The 12,941-nt window shown below is 57.3% G+C and overlaps 2 protein-coding genes across 2 annotated transcripts; one reads left to right on the top strand and one right to left on the bottom strand.

The window, feature by feature from the left end:
* Positions 1–433: 433 nt before the first annotated feature.
* On the top strand, positions 434–4,129 carry VOLCADRAFT_96395 (uncharacterized protein; the record flags this gene model as incomplete). Its single annotated transcript, XM_002955384.1, has 10 exons — positions 434–531; positions 714–804; positions 938–1,092; positions 1,214–1,413; positions 1,707–1,768; positions 2,015–2,227; positions 2,570–2,752; positions 3,011–3,294; positions 3,479–3,725; positions 3,989–4,129. 10 exons carry the CDS (start codon positions 434–436, stop codon positions 4,127–4,129), a joined length of 1,674 nt encoding a protein of 557 aa, XP_002955430.1.
* A 108-nt stretch (positions 4,130–4,237) lies between these two features.
* Positions 4,238–5,341, bottom strand: nuoB10 (NADH:ubiquinone oxidoreductase 17.8 kDa subunit). Its single transcript, XM_002955444.1, has 4 exons — positions 5,050–5,341; positions 4,888–4,956; positions 4,782–4,811; positions 4,238–4,675 (listed from the first exon to the last, which is right to left on the bottom strand). The coding sequence occupies exons 1-4, from the start codon at positions 5,254–5,256 to the stop codon at positions 4,517–4,519; spliced, it is 465 nt and encodes a 154-aa protein (XP_002955490.1). The 5' UTR covers positions 5,257–5,341; the 3' UTR covers positions 4,238–4,516.
* Between the last annotated feature and the right edge of the window lie 7,600 nt (positions 5,342–12,941).

Genomic DNA, 12,941 nt, shown 5'->3' on the forward strand with positions numbered 1-12,941 from the left:
GGGTCAAACGGGAGGGGCCAAGGGCCTATCAATGGACTTGGACGAGAGGAACTGAATAAGTGCCAATTCCGCCTCTCCTGTGCAGAAGTGATGTTTTGGCTTACGCCGGTGATGCTCAGCGGCAGGGCCCTCGACACGGTAGCTAAGTGGCGGAGCTCACGGCAAGCAGCCAAGGTGTAAGTTTTGCTTCCAAGCCGTCGGCACGCACCCCCCTGGCATCCGTGTCCTTGGACAAGAGGGATGCAAATCTTCGCTTTTCATACACTTCCGTACGGGGCTGGCTGAGTCGCACTGCCAGTTGTGTATCCGTCTCGCGCACTGATCCCTTTTGTCGTTCTATAAATATAACCAATTCGCAGGCAGGATAGCATTACCGGCAGCAAACGGAAGCTGTACGGCTTGCCGCCTCCGCCACCCAGGTGTGCAGCTCAGTATGCAAGTATCCGCTGCTGATCCTATCGCCAATCGCAAACTCATGCCCAATCGATCGCAAACTTATACCCGTTATGCGGCGGCGTGCACTTCTTCGTGGTGCGAAGGGTTTCCATCGCAATATACCATCACATTCCTGGGACTCATGGGATGCTATCAAACTGCCGCTATAACCCAAAAGTCATTACCGCGCCTGATGTCGTCAAGCGTGTGACGACCGGTTAGCTTCAGGCATTTGGTGAAGTTGAGGAGCTGGCCTCATTCGGTTGGTCCCCTCGCAGGCACGAACCGCTGCGACAGCGGAGGCCCTTCTCGCTGCGCGCCGGGGAAGGGTCCGGGGGACCCCAGCTGACGCCCATAACACCACCACAGGTTAGCTAGTTTTATGACAGCAGACAAGCCTTAGCAAGGTCCTGTTGCGGCACGCACGCAAATTTTACCCACTTCCTATGTCGTCGAAGCAGCGCTTGATGGCAGCACATCTGTGTCACCTTCTGCGCTACAGTGGTACGCTGCGCCTTCGGTATCAGGCGGCCTGGGCACCACTCCGTTCAATGGCACGCCGGCTACCCCAGGCATTGGTGGGAGCTTACTGGCCGCGACACCCGCAACCGGGGCCGAAGCTGCACTGCTGCGAACACCCCTATCCGACCCGTTCAGGTGGGTCGATATTGACGCGTGCGAGGCAACCCGATTGTCATATGCGCGTCGTCATGGATTCCAGCAGTGTCTCACGGAAACAATGTTATGCGCCTGCGCCGCCGCGGGTTCTGCTCTACAGGCGCTCGCCGCAGCCCCTGGGCATGTCTCCTGGTGGGGCTGTGGTAGCAAGTCCGGAGCAGCTTACGTACTACTTAGAAAGCCTTGGTGGAACCACATCGGCGGGTTTCATGGCCAGCCCGCAGCATCCGGACTCGTTGGCTGGGCAGTACGGGGGAGTCTCACAGACATCGCCAGCTTACGGGGTGGCGTCGGATCAAGGTGCGTGTCGTTTGCCATCGGCGGGGCAACCTTGGCGCGCTTTAGCCGACGTCCACCCAATACACTAATGTGTAACCCAAACCGCTTTAGTGGACGTCAACACAAAACAGTCTCTTTCGTGTCACTGTTTTTCCTCGCTTAAACTCCAGGTTTGAGAATTCTACGTTTAACGGACTGGCGCTACTTGACATATGTTTAAGTGTCCCACCGCATGATCCGGAGAGGTCAGCTTTTGTGCCTCTGACGTCCTCCCTTGCTTTGTTGCGTTTGCCCCTCTTCACGTCGATTGGCAGACCAAGCCACTTCTGGCGTGCTGCCAGTTGGCGTCAATGCACCATACTACCGTATGACTTGGGTACGTTGGAGGATGGAACATCATACCTGTGCGATGGAAGAGCACAGTTGCGTTGCATGAGTAGCTTGCTGTATGTTGGGGTACCAATCCTAGAGCTTAGGAGTTACTGTTAGGCACTATCCACATCAACTCATTTTACTCGCAGCGTGTCTTGACGTAGTGGATGTTACCCTGCTGTCGCTTACGGCCGTTAAAGCGTCGTCATCATTAAGTTTTTCCCTCATGCTCGTTGCCTTATCCCCTCAGATGCCCAAGAAAGCTGCAGCGGCGGCGGCTGCGGATACACCGACATTGAACCCCAGCTCGCCAGAGGAGGTCGAGGAGTTCGTCGTGACAGTCCTTCGTGCACGGCAGGAATGGCTGGAGCTGTGGACGGAGCGACTGCGCGAGTGGCTGGCGGGGCGGGTTCTAAAGCCTTTGGTTGCAGCTGTTGTGAGCGCACATGAGCCGGTCAACGCGGTGAGCAACCGTCCGAATTGGTGGTGCTTGGTTAGATGGCCATATGGAACCTCTTGGAGCGGGAGTTTTGCCGCTATGATGTGCAACGAGGCAGCCAAAGGAAGGAGTGAGCACCTGGACATATGAAGAAATCTATGCCATCGATATAGTAACATACATTCCATATATCATCAGCTGGCTTTTTTTCCGTCGTGTTAACCATTGCTGAGCTGCAGCGAAAAGGCCTCAGCGGCAGGTTATCAGGTACCTTCACATATGAGTTGCTAGCTGCCGTCCTGACGAAGCCTTTTGCCTCACCACCAAGTGAAAACGTATAACTTCATTGTTTGCTCCCGTTTACAGCTCCTGCAGCAGTTCAACCAGTCGCCTCGTTTACCCCCGCTACCTGACATCGTGTCGGATGTGCGCTCCGCGGGAGTCGTCGATGTCGACGGGGTGCTGCGGTCGCTGCAGACGTCGCTGTCACAGCATGTGGCTGCGCAGCCGGCGGCCGCGATGACACCTAAGGCCAAGGAGTTACTGGCAGTAAGAAGGATGGCGGCTGTTTTTGAACGGACAGAGAATGGATTACGGCCGGCGCGCCAAACTAAACTGCTGCGAAGGCCGGAACGCCTATCCTTTTGATCCCGTTCGCGACGATTAGGTTTTTCCTACCCTGGACTTTCGCCCATCCTACATGGTTTCCGAACGAATTGTTGTTGTAGTGGCTTTTTTATCTGCCGTCCTGAGTTGTTAATAGCTTATTGACCTGGTAAATCTCCTTACGTTCGGTACCGATGGCAGGCTGTCAACCGTTATGCTGACCTACTGGCAGTTTTGCGGGGCAAGCGCCCCTCTGACATCCTCCCGCCGTCCAACACAGCATACGTATGGACGCGGATTCAACAACTCGCCGAGTCGTCCTGTTTAAAAGAGTTTACATGGAACGGTGGCGCTGCGTACGCTGGTCGGCCGTGGTCTGCAGACCAGCTGCCAAACGACAGTGCGCTTGTGCTCTACCTTTTTGCCGCGTACCTGGACGCGCCCGGTTGGCAGTTTACCGCACCGCCAAACACCCAGGCCGAGGGGTGAGTTGGGCTTGCCATACGTTTTACAGTCAACACTACGTGTGTGTCGATGAGTGTGTCACAATAGATCCGGCGGGGGCCCTCGTGCAACAATGCACACCATCGATTCGGGTACTGCAGTTGAGAGACATGGGCAACACTGCATGTCCGTACTAATGCACTGTTGGGTCATGCGATTCTGCAGGGGGACTCAGCCACTTTACCTGGGCACACTGCCCTCGGGGCCACGCAGCTCTGCCGCTTGCAGCGCCCTCCTGACCTACCGGCCTGAGCGCCATGGCAAGGATATGGACGCACTGCTGGGGCTGCAGCTGCAGGGCACCACCCCCCTCTTCTGCTACATGGCGGCCGGCAGGCTGATGGTGCTGGCCAACTGGTATCAGTACGTGGGGGTGTTCCACGCAATTATCTTTTTCCTGCAATATCACAAGGTGCGACGGGCTTCCTTGTATAGCTGTACCTCACATGCCAGTGGTAGTAGCACAGGGAGCAGCTAGCCAACGCCGTGCAAGTAAAAATAGCCAAGCGGCCCTCACGCAGACACTTGGCCTTTTCACGCCTGGATGCTGTGACGCTCAAGATGCTGTGAATCACTGCAGTGCCGTCATTCCCGCCAGGAAGCAAAAATTGTTCTTTGGCATGCAATGTCCGTAGGCCCTTCTGACAGCCTGTTCCCCTGGACTGTGCGCTGCAGGTACGTTACAACGGGGCCATCGGACGACAGCAAATGGACGATCCCGACCTGGCGCTGGATGCAGTGGTTCAGCCCCCTCCTGTGGGAGCAGTTGTTTCGCTGGGCGGTCGGGTGTTGGGTGGCCTTGGTTGGTTTATGTGAACAAGGCGATGGTGGCGTTCTGATAATCATTGGTCGACGTGCAGGGCTGTGAAGCGGGAGAATATAGAGCAGGATATGATCAGGCAGTCCAAGTGTTTCGCAGGATATGGAAAGCGATGTGGGTCTTGTTACACTGTATTTTTGATGAATTAGCAAAATAAACACGCACCAAGAAAAAACTGTGACTATCTCTTCCCGTGAAATGCTGGGCATGATAGACCTGATAGCACTGGCCATCATTGTAAAAACCGAATTACAGAAATCTCCACCCGCCACAAACAGAGACGCTCCTGGCCTGGATTGAACCTCCTGCAGCACATCCGCGCGTCATGTGCTACGTCCAACCTGAGAGCTTCATGTTTTCCAGAAATTCCAGTGTGCACGTTTTCAGTAACCACCAGTAGCCTGCTTGGCCGGGGGAGGGTACGGGTTCTCGATCTCCAGCTCTGCGGCCTGCTGCTGCAATTCACGGAGACGGTTGTTGTGGTATACGAACCCGACATCGCGCTTGCGAGCCAGCGGGCCACGGTCCACATTTGATGACACCTGCCGATGTAAGTATCAGCACGGTGGAGGAAAGATAATGACGCGGGAATAGGGAAAGAGTAAAAGCTTTTGCCGGCCCATGGACCGTTAAGTACCCGCCACTCACCCGGACGGCAGCCTGGAATCGCTTCATAATCTGCAACACAGGATACAGTCACGTTAGCACCTGGTCCTTGACTTTATCCCGCACTAATCCCTGATGGCTTTCGCACCTCGGTGCACTTGTGGTAACGTGCGGAGCCGGCCGAACGAACGCAATCCAGAGCCTGCTGCCTCAGGATCTGTAGACCGAGGGCTCAGATGTTCAGCCTTTGTCGCTGTGGCATAGTATGGCCATTTTGGGGCGGCACCATTCCGGAAACAGCTTCGCCTACCTTGACCTTCTCCAAGTTGATGTACTTCCGCGATGTGCGATAGTTTGTGTTGTGAAAGAAAATGTGCGGCTCCTCCTTCTCGTCGTTCAGGGTGTGCAGGATAGGCGCATCGGGCCTGGCCCAGCGCTTTCCAGGCTCTCCCGTCAAGTTCCTGAACACATCGTTGACCTTCTCATGAAACTGTTTACGCTCCTCTAGGGTTGCCATGGCGCTGGGGGAACAGTATCCTAATAGTTCGCCCCAGTCTTTTACAGAAAATGGACTGGGGGGTTAGTAACAGATTCTACAATGGTCATTAAGGAAGCACATTAAAAATTGCATAAGGCAAGTTTTGCATGTATATTGCCGTACTACTACCATCCAAGTTACGGACAAGCACATTGCTCATGTGTGTACACCTTCCTCGCACCTGACATCCTCGTGGATGGGTTTTACTTTATGAGCCCACAGCTCTTATTCATCGCCCCCTCGCATCGCATGCAAACCCTGCGCGACGTGGTACGCTCGTCGTTTCCGACAAGGAGATCGAATGCAGGACTTGTGTATTGGCGAAAACTATGCATGTCAAGACGTATGTTAAAGCTGTAGTTTGTGAGGCTGCATTAGCCGCAGCAACGAATTAGCTAGGGGCGTCGTGGCATCGTCCGTCATCATAGGGGTCTAAATAAGACGTTTACTGCAGGTCGTGACCTCGCACGCACAGCACGGGGGTAAAGCTTTTCAGCATAACCTTAAGCTGCAAGGCTTGAGAGGGATTTCAACGAGAAAGGCACAAGTCAGGATTTTCCCATACGGGCTGTATTCTAGTCACCCCCCCAAGTCATGTCGTGCTTGCCACTCGGTTTCCCAAATTTTCCGCACACGATTGCATTTGACTGATCGCATGGTGACTACAATTGAATGAAGATCAAGACTGTGATCGAAGGACTCCATACCAGATACCACACCAACCCTGCCAGGGCAGGAAACACTCAACAGTTCACGGAAAAAAACACAAACGTGTCAAAACACATATCCGTATGCATGGACCCCCACTTCGTAGTGTCCACAGGCCTTCTTCTCGCGTTCCCAAGAACAGAACGTGCTCCCCCCTCCTTCAAACTGTGTACGTGTCCCACATCTTTGAAAACGTGTCACCGCATCAGGAAGTATCGGCCCATCAGCTACATGAGAACCCCACAAGCTCCTGTGTCCACACCGCCAGTTGCCCCACGCGAATTCTTCATATGCCACATACGAAACCTCCGCGCGCACGCACATATATGCACACACATGAAAACATTAGAATATCCCACAGCATTTCTCCAGTATCCCTCCTGCATTCATGCCTCCCCGTTTGTTCCACTGGTAATTGTTTGGTCACCACGAATGCTTGGTTAAACTGACGGAGAGAGCGGAGAAGAGCATACCAGAAAACTGTCCATCCATTCCAGGCAAAAACATCTAAGTGGGTAATAACTTTCTTCACAGCCCCAGCCTGTTGTACCGCTCGCTTGCAAATACATCTCATCTTGGTAGCCCGTCCTGTCATAAGCCCTCTCCCTCCCTCATCAGCACCCCTTGCGCTGGCTTCTCGCATTCGTTTGTATTCGCACGCCACCGCTGCCGCTGCTAAATTCGCCGCTGTTTGCTACCATTGGCGCTTGCGCTACCGCCGAGCGGCAGTACGATTGGCCACTGCGCTACCTGGGGAGCCCCACTACGTGCTCGGGGGCCACTCCCTTGCTGAACAGTAGCTGGTACAACCGTGCGCTGCACTGGCTACCAATTTCACCCGCCAGGAGCTGCTCGGCGGCCGCGACGGGGTCGCGCCCCGCCGCCGCGGCGGTCCTCATGGCGACCTTGTAACTCTCCCACAGGAAGGCGGGGGTGCTGTAGCGAGCCAGGACGCGGTTGGCGCGCTCCTCTCCCATGCCTGCGGCGCAGCGTCAGGAAGGCGCGGGGAGGAAGGCCAAATGTCTGTTGGGTGTGCAGAAATTGCACCCTGGAAGGTGTGTGGACGGCGGCGACAAGCCAAACGACAGCAGCATGTCCGGTTAAGAGCGACAGGGGCGGGAGGCGTTGGAAAGGGAGAACAACGCATGCAGAAGCAGCAGAGCTGGAGGGGTTCCGAAACCTGCGCTAGATTGAATTATCAGGAAACACGCCGGGAAGTACGGTCTTACGTTATTGCGCAGAGCGGGACGCGCCCCGGCGAGGATTTATTGTTCGGGAGTGAAGCCCCTAGAGGGCTGGCCAATACAAGAAGCTGAATAGGTGGATATACATGGAAATGGGTCCTAACTAACCAAACACAATCAACAACGCGCGCGCACGCAACGGTGCAGCGTGCACCCAAGCACTGTATTAGGCCAGCAGAGTTGGCAAGCTGCTGAGGTCCCACCTGGCAAGCAGATGACCTGTGGCACTGTCGCCTTCCGGCCCGCCTAGTCCCACACGACCTCACATGATTTCGCAACATGACCTCGCACCACCACCACCACCACCACCACCACCACCACCACCGCCACATGAACCCCCAGGGACACCTCGCCTTTACCTACCTTGGACAGCGCACAGCATAAGGCCAAACATGGCCTGCACCTTCATGTTCTGCTTCAGGTTCTTCAGGCCAGCATCCCATGCCGTGTAGGACGGCAGCGGCTCCTCGCCAACGTCCTGGGCCCCTCCTACAGCCACGGCTGCCGTTCCATCCGACGAGCCAATGCGGCCGCGGCACTGCCTCTCCAGGGCCCGCGTCAACATGCAGAGCTGCCGCGCGGTGTCTTCGCTGTTGAGGGTCCTTAGAACTGTGAAGCCCTCCAGGAGCCCAGCTTGGACAGCCGTACGCAGAGTCTTCTGCTCCAGGGCTGTCGTGGTCGGGTGAGTGGGTGCAGATGCGGATGGATAGGTGAGAATGGATGGCAATGGTGAGTGGATGGGTGGGTAAAATAAGGGTTTACCCCAAAGCGTGAAGGTAGGGGACCGGGCCAAGGCCGCTGCGAGATGCTTGGCTTGGACCGACCTGCTTTATGCATGCCTGTAATAATGGTACACGCTAATCGCCAATCGCTCATTGCTCATATCCATCCATCCATCCACCCGCGCATCTGATCAAAAGTGATCGGCTTAGCAGCCAGCTCAGCTTAGGACCGGGCCCTCTCTGCCTAGGCCAACTGGCCCCGGGTAGCTGAGGCCTGTACTGCAATACTCCTAAATATCGTATAGCGTTGTAAAATGGAAAGCTTGCAGTGAGGGTGCCCTTGCGGAGTGCTCAGCGTGCTTGGCTCCTTCATCTCTCACCTGGGAACCCCTCAATGGATTCTTCCAGAAGGTAGTACAAGCGTCTCAGGCCGCAGCGCTTGAGACGGAACTTCTGTGTGACGTACCGCCCATCGCGAACAGAAGTCAAAAGGTCCTCTGTCCGCTTGCGTTCAAGGACGGCGTCGAGTACGTACCTGGCATGGCCGCGTAAAAGGGTGCCGAGATGGGACCCGTCCGTCCATCACATTCACAGGCCACAGCCCACCCCGTGGGGGACCAAACGTGCCAATACGCAGCTTTTTGCGCAGGATCCGCATCTCCATGACTACCGTCCGTGCCCACGTCCCCTCCCCTCTTCTCTTGGGAAAGCCTAGCTCCCACAACCCAGGCTGGCTGCATTATCATCCAACCCCTAAACGCGTTGTGCCAAGAGATAACAATTCTACCACATATTACCCCCACTTCCTTGGACCTCCAAAGCACACCCACAGCCGCACCTACCAGTGCTCCTTGGACGCCTGGCTGAGAGACGCGCCCTTCCTGGCCGCCACCCACAGAAAGTCCCCCACAGTCAGAGACACCCCAGGCACCATCCGCACGCCTTGTGTCCTGGTCTGGGACCGAAGCGCCTCCAGCAGGTTGGCTGGCTCCCGGTTGTCGACCAGGAGGACCACCTGAAGAAAGGAAACAGTTTTTGGGCGGGGAAAGGAGTGGGGATGGAGGGGAGTAATAGGAAAAACACAGCAAACTTAAGTACCGAGGTGCAATAACGGGAAAGGAGAGGAGAGGAGGCAGGATAAGAGCTGGGTGAAGAAGGCCTGCCTACGAGCTCATGATGGTCGGAAGTAAGCGGACGTAATCAGTAGTAGAAATGCCATGAATGTCACTGCTGCATGTTCCGAAAGAGAGGGCTTTTCGCAGCGCTATGAGTGGCCCCGGAACGAGGAAACGCAAGCTGCGTCTGTGACATGTGCCAGTGCGACCAAAGCACCCTGATGGTACACTCATCCCGACCGAATCGAAGGCTGTTGCCTTAAAACATCTTCCGTACGCACACTGTAAACACAATGAACCCGTAGATTATTTTAATATATTAATGACCGGACTCCTGTGACGCCTAGTGGACGACGGTGCGACTGAGGGAGGTGCGCAACGCTGCCCCCTACTACAAGGAGCAGCGACCGTGACTCACATCGTACACGTCCTCGAAGCGCTGACCCGGCGGCAGCGGCGGCAGCCTGATGGGCAGTGCTCGGTGGTTGGTAGTTACCTCGGATACACGCGGCAGCATCCACTCGTACGAGCAGAGCCTGGCAAGTGGAAGGGTGTGGAAGGGACCGTCGAAGCTATAACGTCGAAGAGCCACAAGAACAAGGACAAGAAGGACAACAACAAGAACGCACAGCCTAGGGACGTCAAAAATGCAGCAACACTAGCACAGCAGGGATTCATACAGTGTTGCACTAAGCATGAAAAAGCACTGATGCCGTGCGTTACCTGCTATGGATGCAAGCATTTGGCTGGACATGTCACCCCAGGTCCCAATGGTGCAGTGCATGCATCCCAGTGTCATGCTTTGGCCACACACAGGTATCAATCATCGGTGGCGCAACCGAGGTATAACACACACATACCCCTGCCCTGCCACAGTGAGATCCCAGCTAGGTGCTAAGTTTTTTCCATGGTCTTTATTCCTGAGAGCGTCGCGCGTCCACTCACGTCCGGTCGTCTGATCCTTCGCCAGCCTCGCCCTCAAGGTCCTGACTACCGCCACCGCCTCCCACCTGCTGGCTGCCCAGCACGTCCAGCTGCTGGGAGCCAGATCCCACTCGGTACGGCTGCTGCTGCGACCCGGATCCCATGTACGGCTGCTGAGATCGAAATCCCATATAGGGCTGCGGAGGTCCAGATTCCATATATGGCTGCTGAGACTCCAACCCCGGCGATTGGTGCTGTGACCCAAGCCCGTACGGCTGCTGTTGCGGCTGAGAGCCAACAGCTTGCTGGCTACTGCCGCCCGGGCATCCCGCCAGCGCATCCTGGAAGGACGGCGATGCACCGACTCGGGAACATAAAATTCCGTCCGCAGCCAGTCCAGGCATCAGGGCAGCTAAGCCCCCCGGCTGCTGCTGCTGTTGAGACGAAAGCCCTACAGTTCCTAGACCTGACCCGGAGCGCGGCAGGGGAGCCATGCTACCAGTATCAACAGCTACTGCACCCGTGGTGACGACGGAAGGGGCCGCGGCCTGCTTCGATAGGCCCTTGGCACGCGGAGGCCGCACACCGTCGCCAGCCCCCCCTGCAGCGCCGCCGCTAAGCGGGGGCAACCTGAGACGGCTTTCAGCCAGAAGCGCTGGCTGGGCCATCAGGTCCCCATCCGCCGTTGCTGTGGCAGCAGCATCCCTACCCCCTCGCCGCAGCACCTGGGCTTGGCTACCCTGGACTCCCCCTGCGGCGGCGTGGCTGTCGCGTTGCAATAACGGACCTGCCGGGTCCGCGCCGCGGAGCCCAGATTGGCTCAAGGGCCCGATGTCCTCCTCCCACACCAGGTCCTCCCCAGCCTTATCCTCCTCCGTGTCATCATCATCGCCATCGCCCCCGGACTCACGCCCCTCCCCTGGACCCACGGTTCCCTCGTCTAGCCGGTCCAGGGCCGAGGACAGGTCACCGCCCTCGAGAACCAGCGCCTGGATGGACGTTCGCGTGAGGAAATTGATAAATAAAACACCAGTAGTAAAGCGCGGGTGAAGTAAAGAAGTGCCAATCTTGCAGCAAAGGTAAAAACAGGAGCGAAGCGAGCGGAGGGCATCAAGAAATGGACAGGGCCCAAGGTTGTAAGACCAGAACATCTGCTGCTCCGACCGCACAGGCCGAGGGCGGGACGGCGCTTTAGTAAACAAGGACTAACTAGGCGTTCCACGTAAGCCGCGCGGTAAGGCACAGGGCGTGCGTTGCTGTATATTTAGGGTACACATATTTCGTATTGAGATAAGATGATGCGGCATGGGGAACCCACCGTCCGGCTGACAAAGTGCACAACGATGACAGATGCTGCTTTCTTCCTTTTCCTTTGCTCAACAACACAGTTGAAGAGGGAACAACGTGGCACTGCTCGCGTGGCACATCGCCTTGCATTAAAGAACCCCTTTAGTTCCCCTTTAGGGGATGAACTCCCGCCCCCTTGGGTTCCCCTAAAGTTCATCCCCAGTCGGCACATGCCGGATGGGATATCATGACCAACCTTGCGGGCCATGTCTCGGTCGAAGCCCATCTCCACCAGCTGCGCCAAGTCGGCCTCGTTTACCAATGCCCGCCGTGCTCGTTTCACCCTGGCACCTACCGCTGCTGGCCTTGCTGCTGCCGTGGGCTCTTTCGCAATGGCTGCGGTAACGGCAGCTGCGGTTGCCGCTGCGCCAAGCCCAAATAAACCTCCAGCTGCGAGGACCGCGCCGGTCTCCACTCCGCTTCCTGCAACCGGGAAGTCCTGGCTAGGAGATGCAGATGGTTGCAGCCCCTGATCCTGCTGCTGCTGCTGTTTAAGCTTTTGATGGCTTTGCAAGACAAAGGCGAATGAAGTGTCCAGCCCAGCGTTGCTCGCATGGCCCAGACCGAGGCCGCTGCCGACAGCGACAGTGGCGTAAACCGCGCCGGCATTGCCTTCATCCCCACAGCCGCCGCCGTCGACACCATCACCACCGTCATCCTCATCGCTGCTGTCTAAGAGTTCCACCACATCCACTTCGGGCCGGGCGCCGCCAGGTGACGCTCTCGTTCTTGGACGCGTCGTCGCTGCGCGCCCTGCCGCCGCCATCAGAGGTAGGTCCGGCGCGGTAGCGCCCCGTGGCGGCTGCACCGCCGCGTCTGCGGCCACCGCCGCCGCCCGTGCCTCCGCTGCCGCGGCAGCAGCGGCCGCCGGCGTCTGCGTCGCCTGACTCCTGCCGCCAGCCACACTGCCGCCGGCAGTCACGCCGATGGTGTTATGGATCCCAGTGGGTTGAGCCGCTGCTGATGCCGCCGCATTCTTAGCACTGGGGTTGTGAAAATCGCTCTCGAATGCCCTTCCTGCCCTTGCAAACACATTCGCGAGGCTGGCATCCGGTCGATGGAGCCCCGCCGCCGGGAGTGCCGATGGCAACCCCGGAGCGGCAGTACCTGCCGCCGCCCCTACATCCATTGCCGTCCGCAGCTGCACCCCCACGAGGCTGCCGCCCTGCGTGGCCATTAAGCCGGAAGGAAGACCCAATAGCCCCTGGCTTGCACCCAGCCCTCCATGTGCCGTAACGCCCGGCTGGCTGCCCGGCGCGGTGGCCAAACTGTCCTCCAGGTCTTCTCCTCCGTCGAGGCTGCTGGTGCCGTTGGTCTGCCGGCGACGCGGCCGAGCAGGTGCTGCGGCGGCGGCAGTAACGGCGGTCATTGGGGCCCCTGCCAGCAGGGGCGCCGCGGCTGCGACCGCGGCCGCTGCACTGCCTTGCCTGGGCCCAGGATCGAAGCCCTTGTAAGCGCGACCTGGGGCGAAAGCAAATTGGCGCCAGCAGGCGCGCGCGGGACCATAAATCTTGGGAGGAATAACTACACATACGCACATACAGTGAAAAAGAAACCCAGATCCAGGTCATATTTTAGGACGTTTCCAGCATATACCTGAGGCG

This window comes from Volvox carteri, assembly GCF_000143455.1.
Source record: "Volvox carteri f. nagariensis unplaced genomic scaffold VOLCAscaffold_51, whole genome shotgun sequence".
Lineage (NCBI taxonomy): Eukaryota > Viridiplantae > Chlorophyta > Chlorophyceae > Chlamydomonadales > Volvocaceae > Volvox > Volvox carteri.

Bases quoted from the DNA above. Each gene is read 5' to 3' on its own strand.
- nuoB10 (XM_002955444.1), bottom strand. From the start codon at position 5,256: ATGGCAACCCTAGAGGAGCGTAAACAGTTTCATGAGAAGGTCAACGAT. The intron at 4,812-4,887 runs GTGCGAAAGCCA...CCTGTGTTGCAG, and splicing joins GTTACCACAAGTGCACCGAG to ATTATGAAGCGATTCCAGGC. The intron at 4,676-4,781 runs GTGAGTGGCGGG...TTACATCGGCAG, and splicing joins GATTCCAGGCTGCCGTCCGG to GTGTCATCAAATGTGGACCG.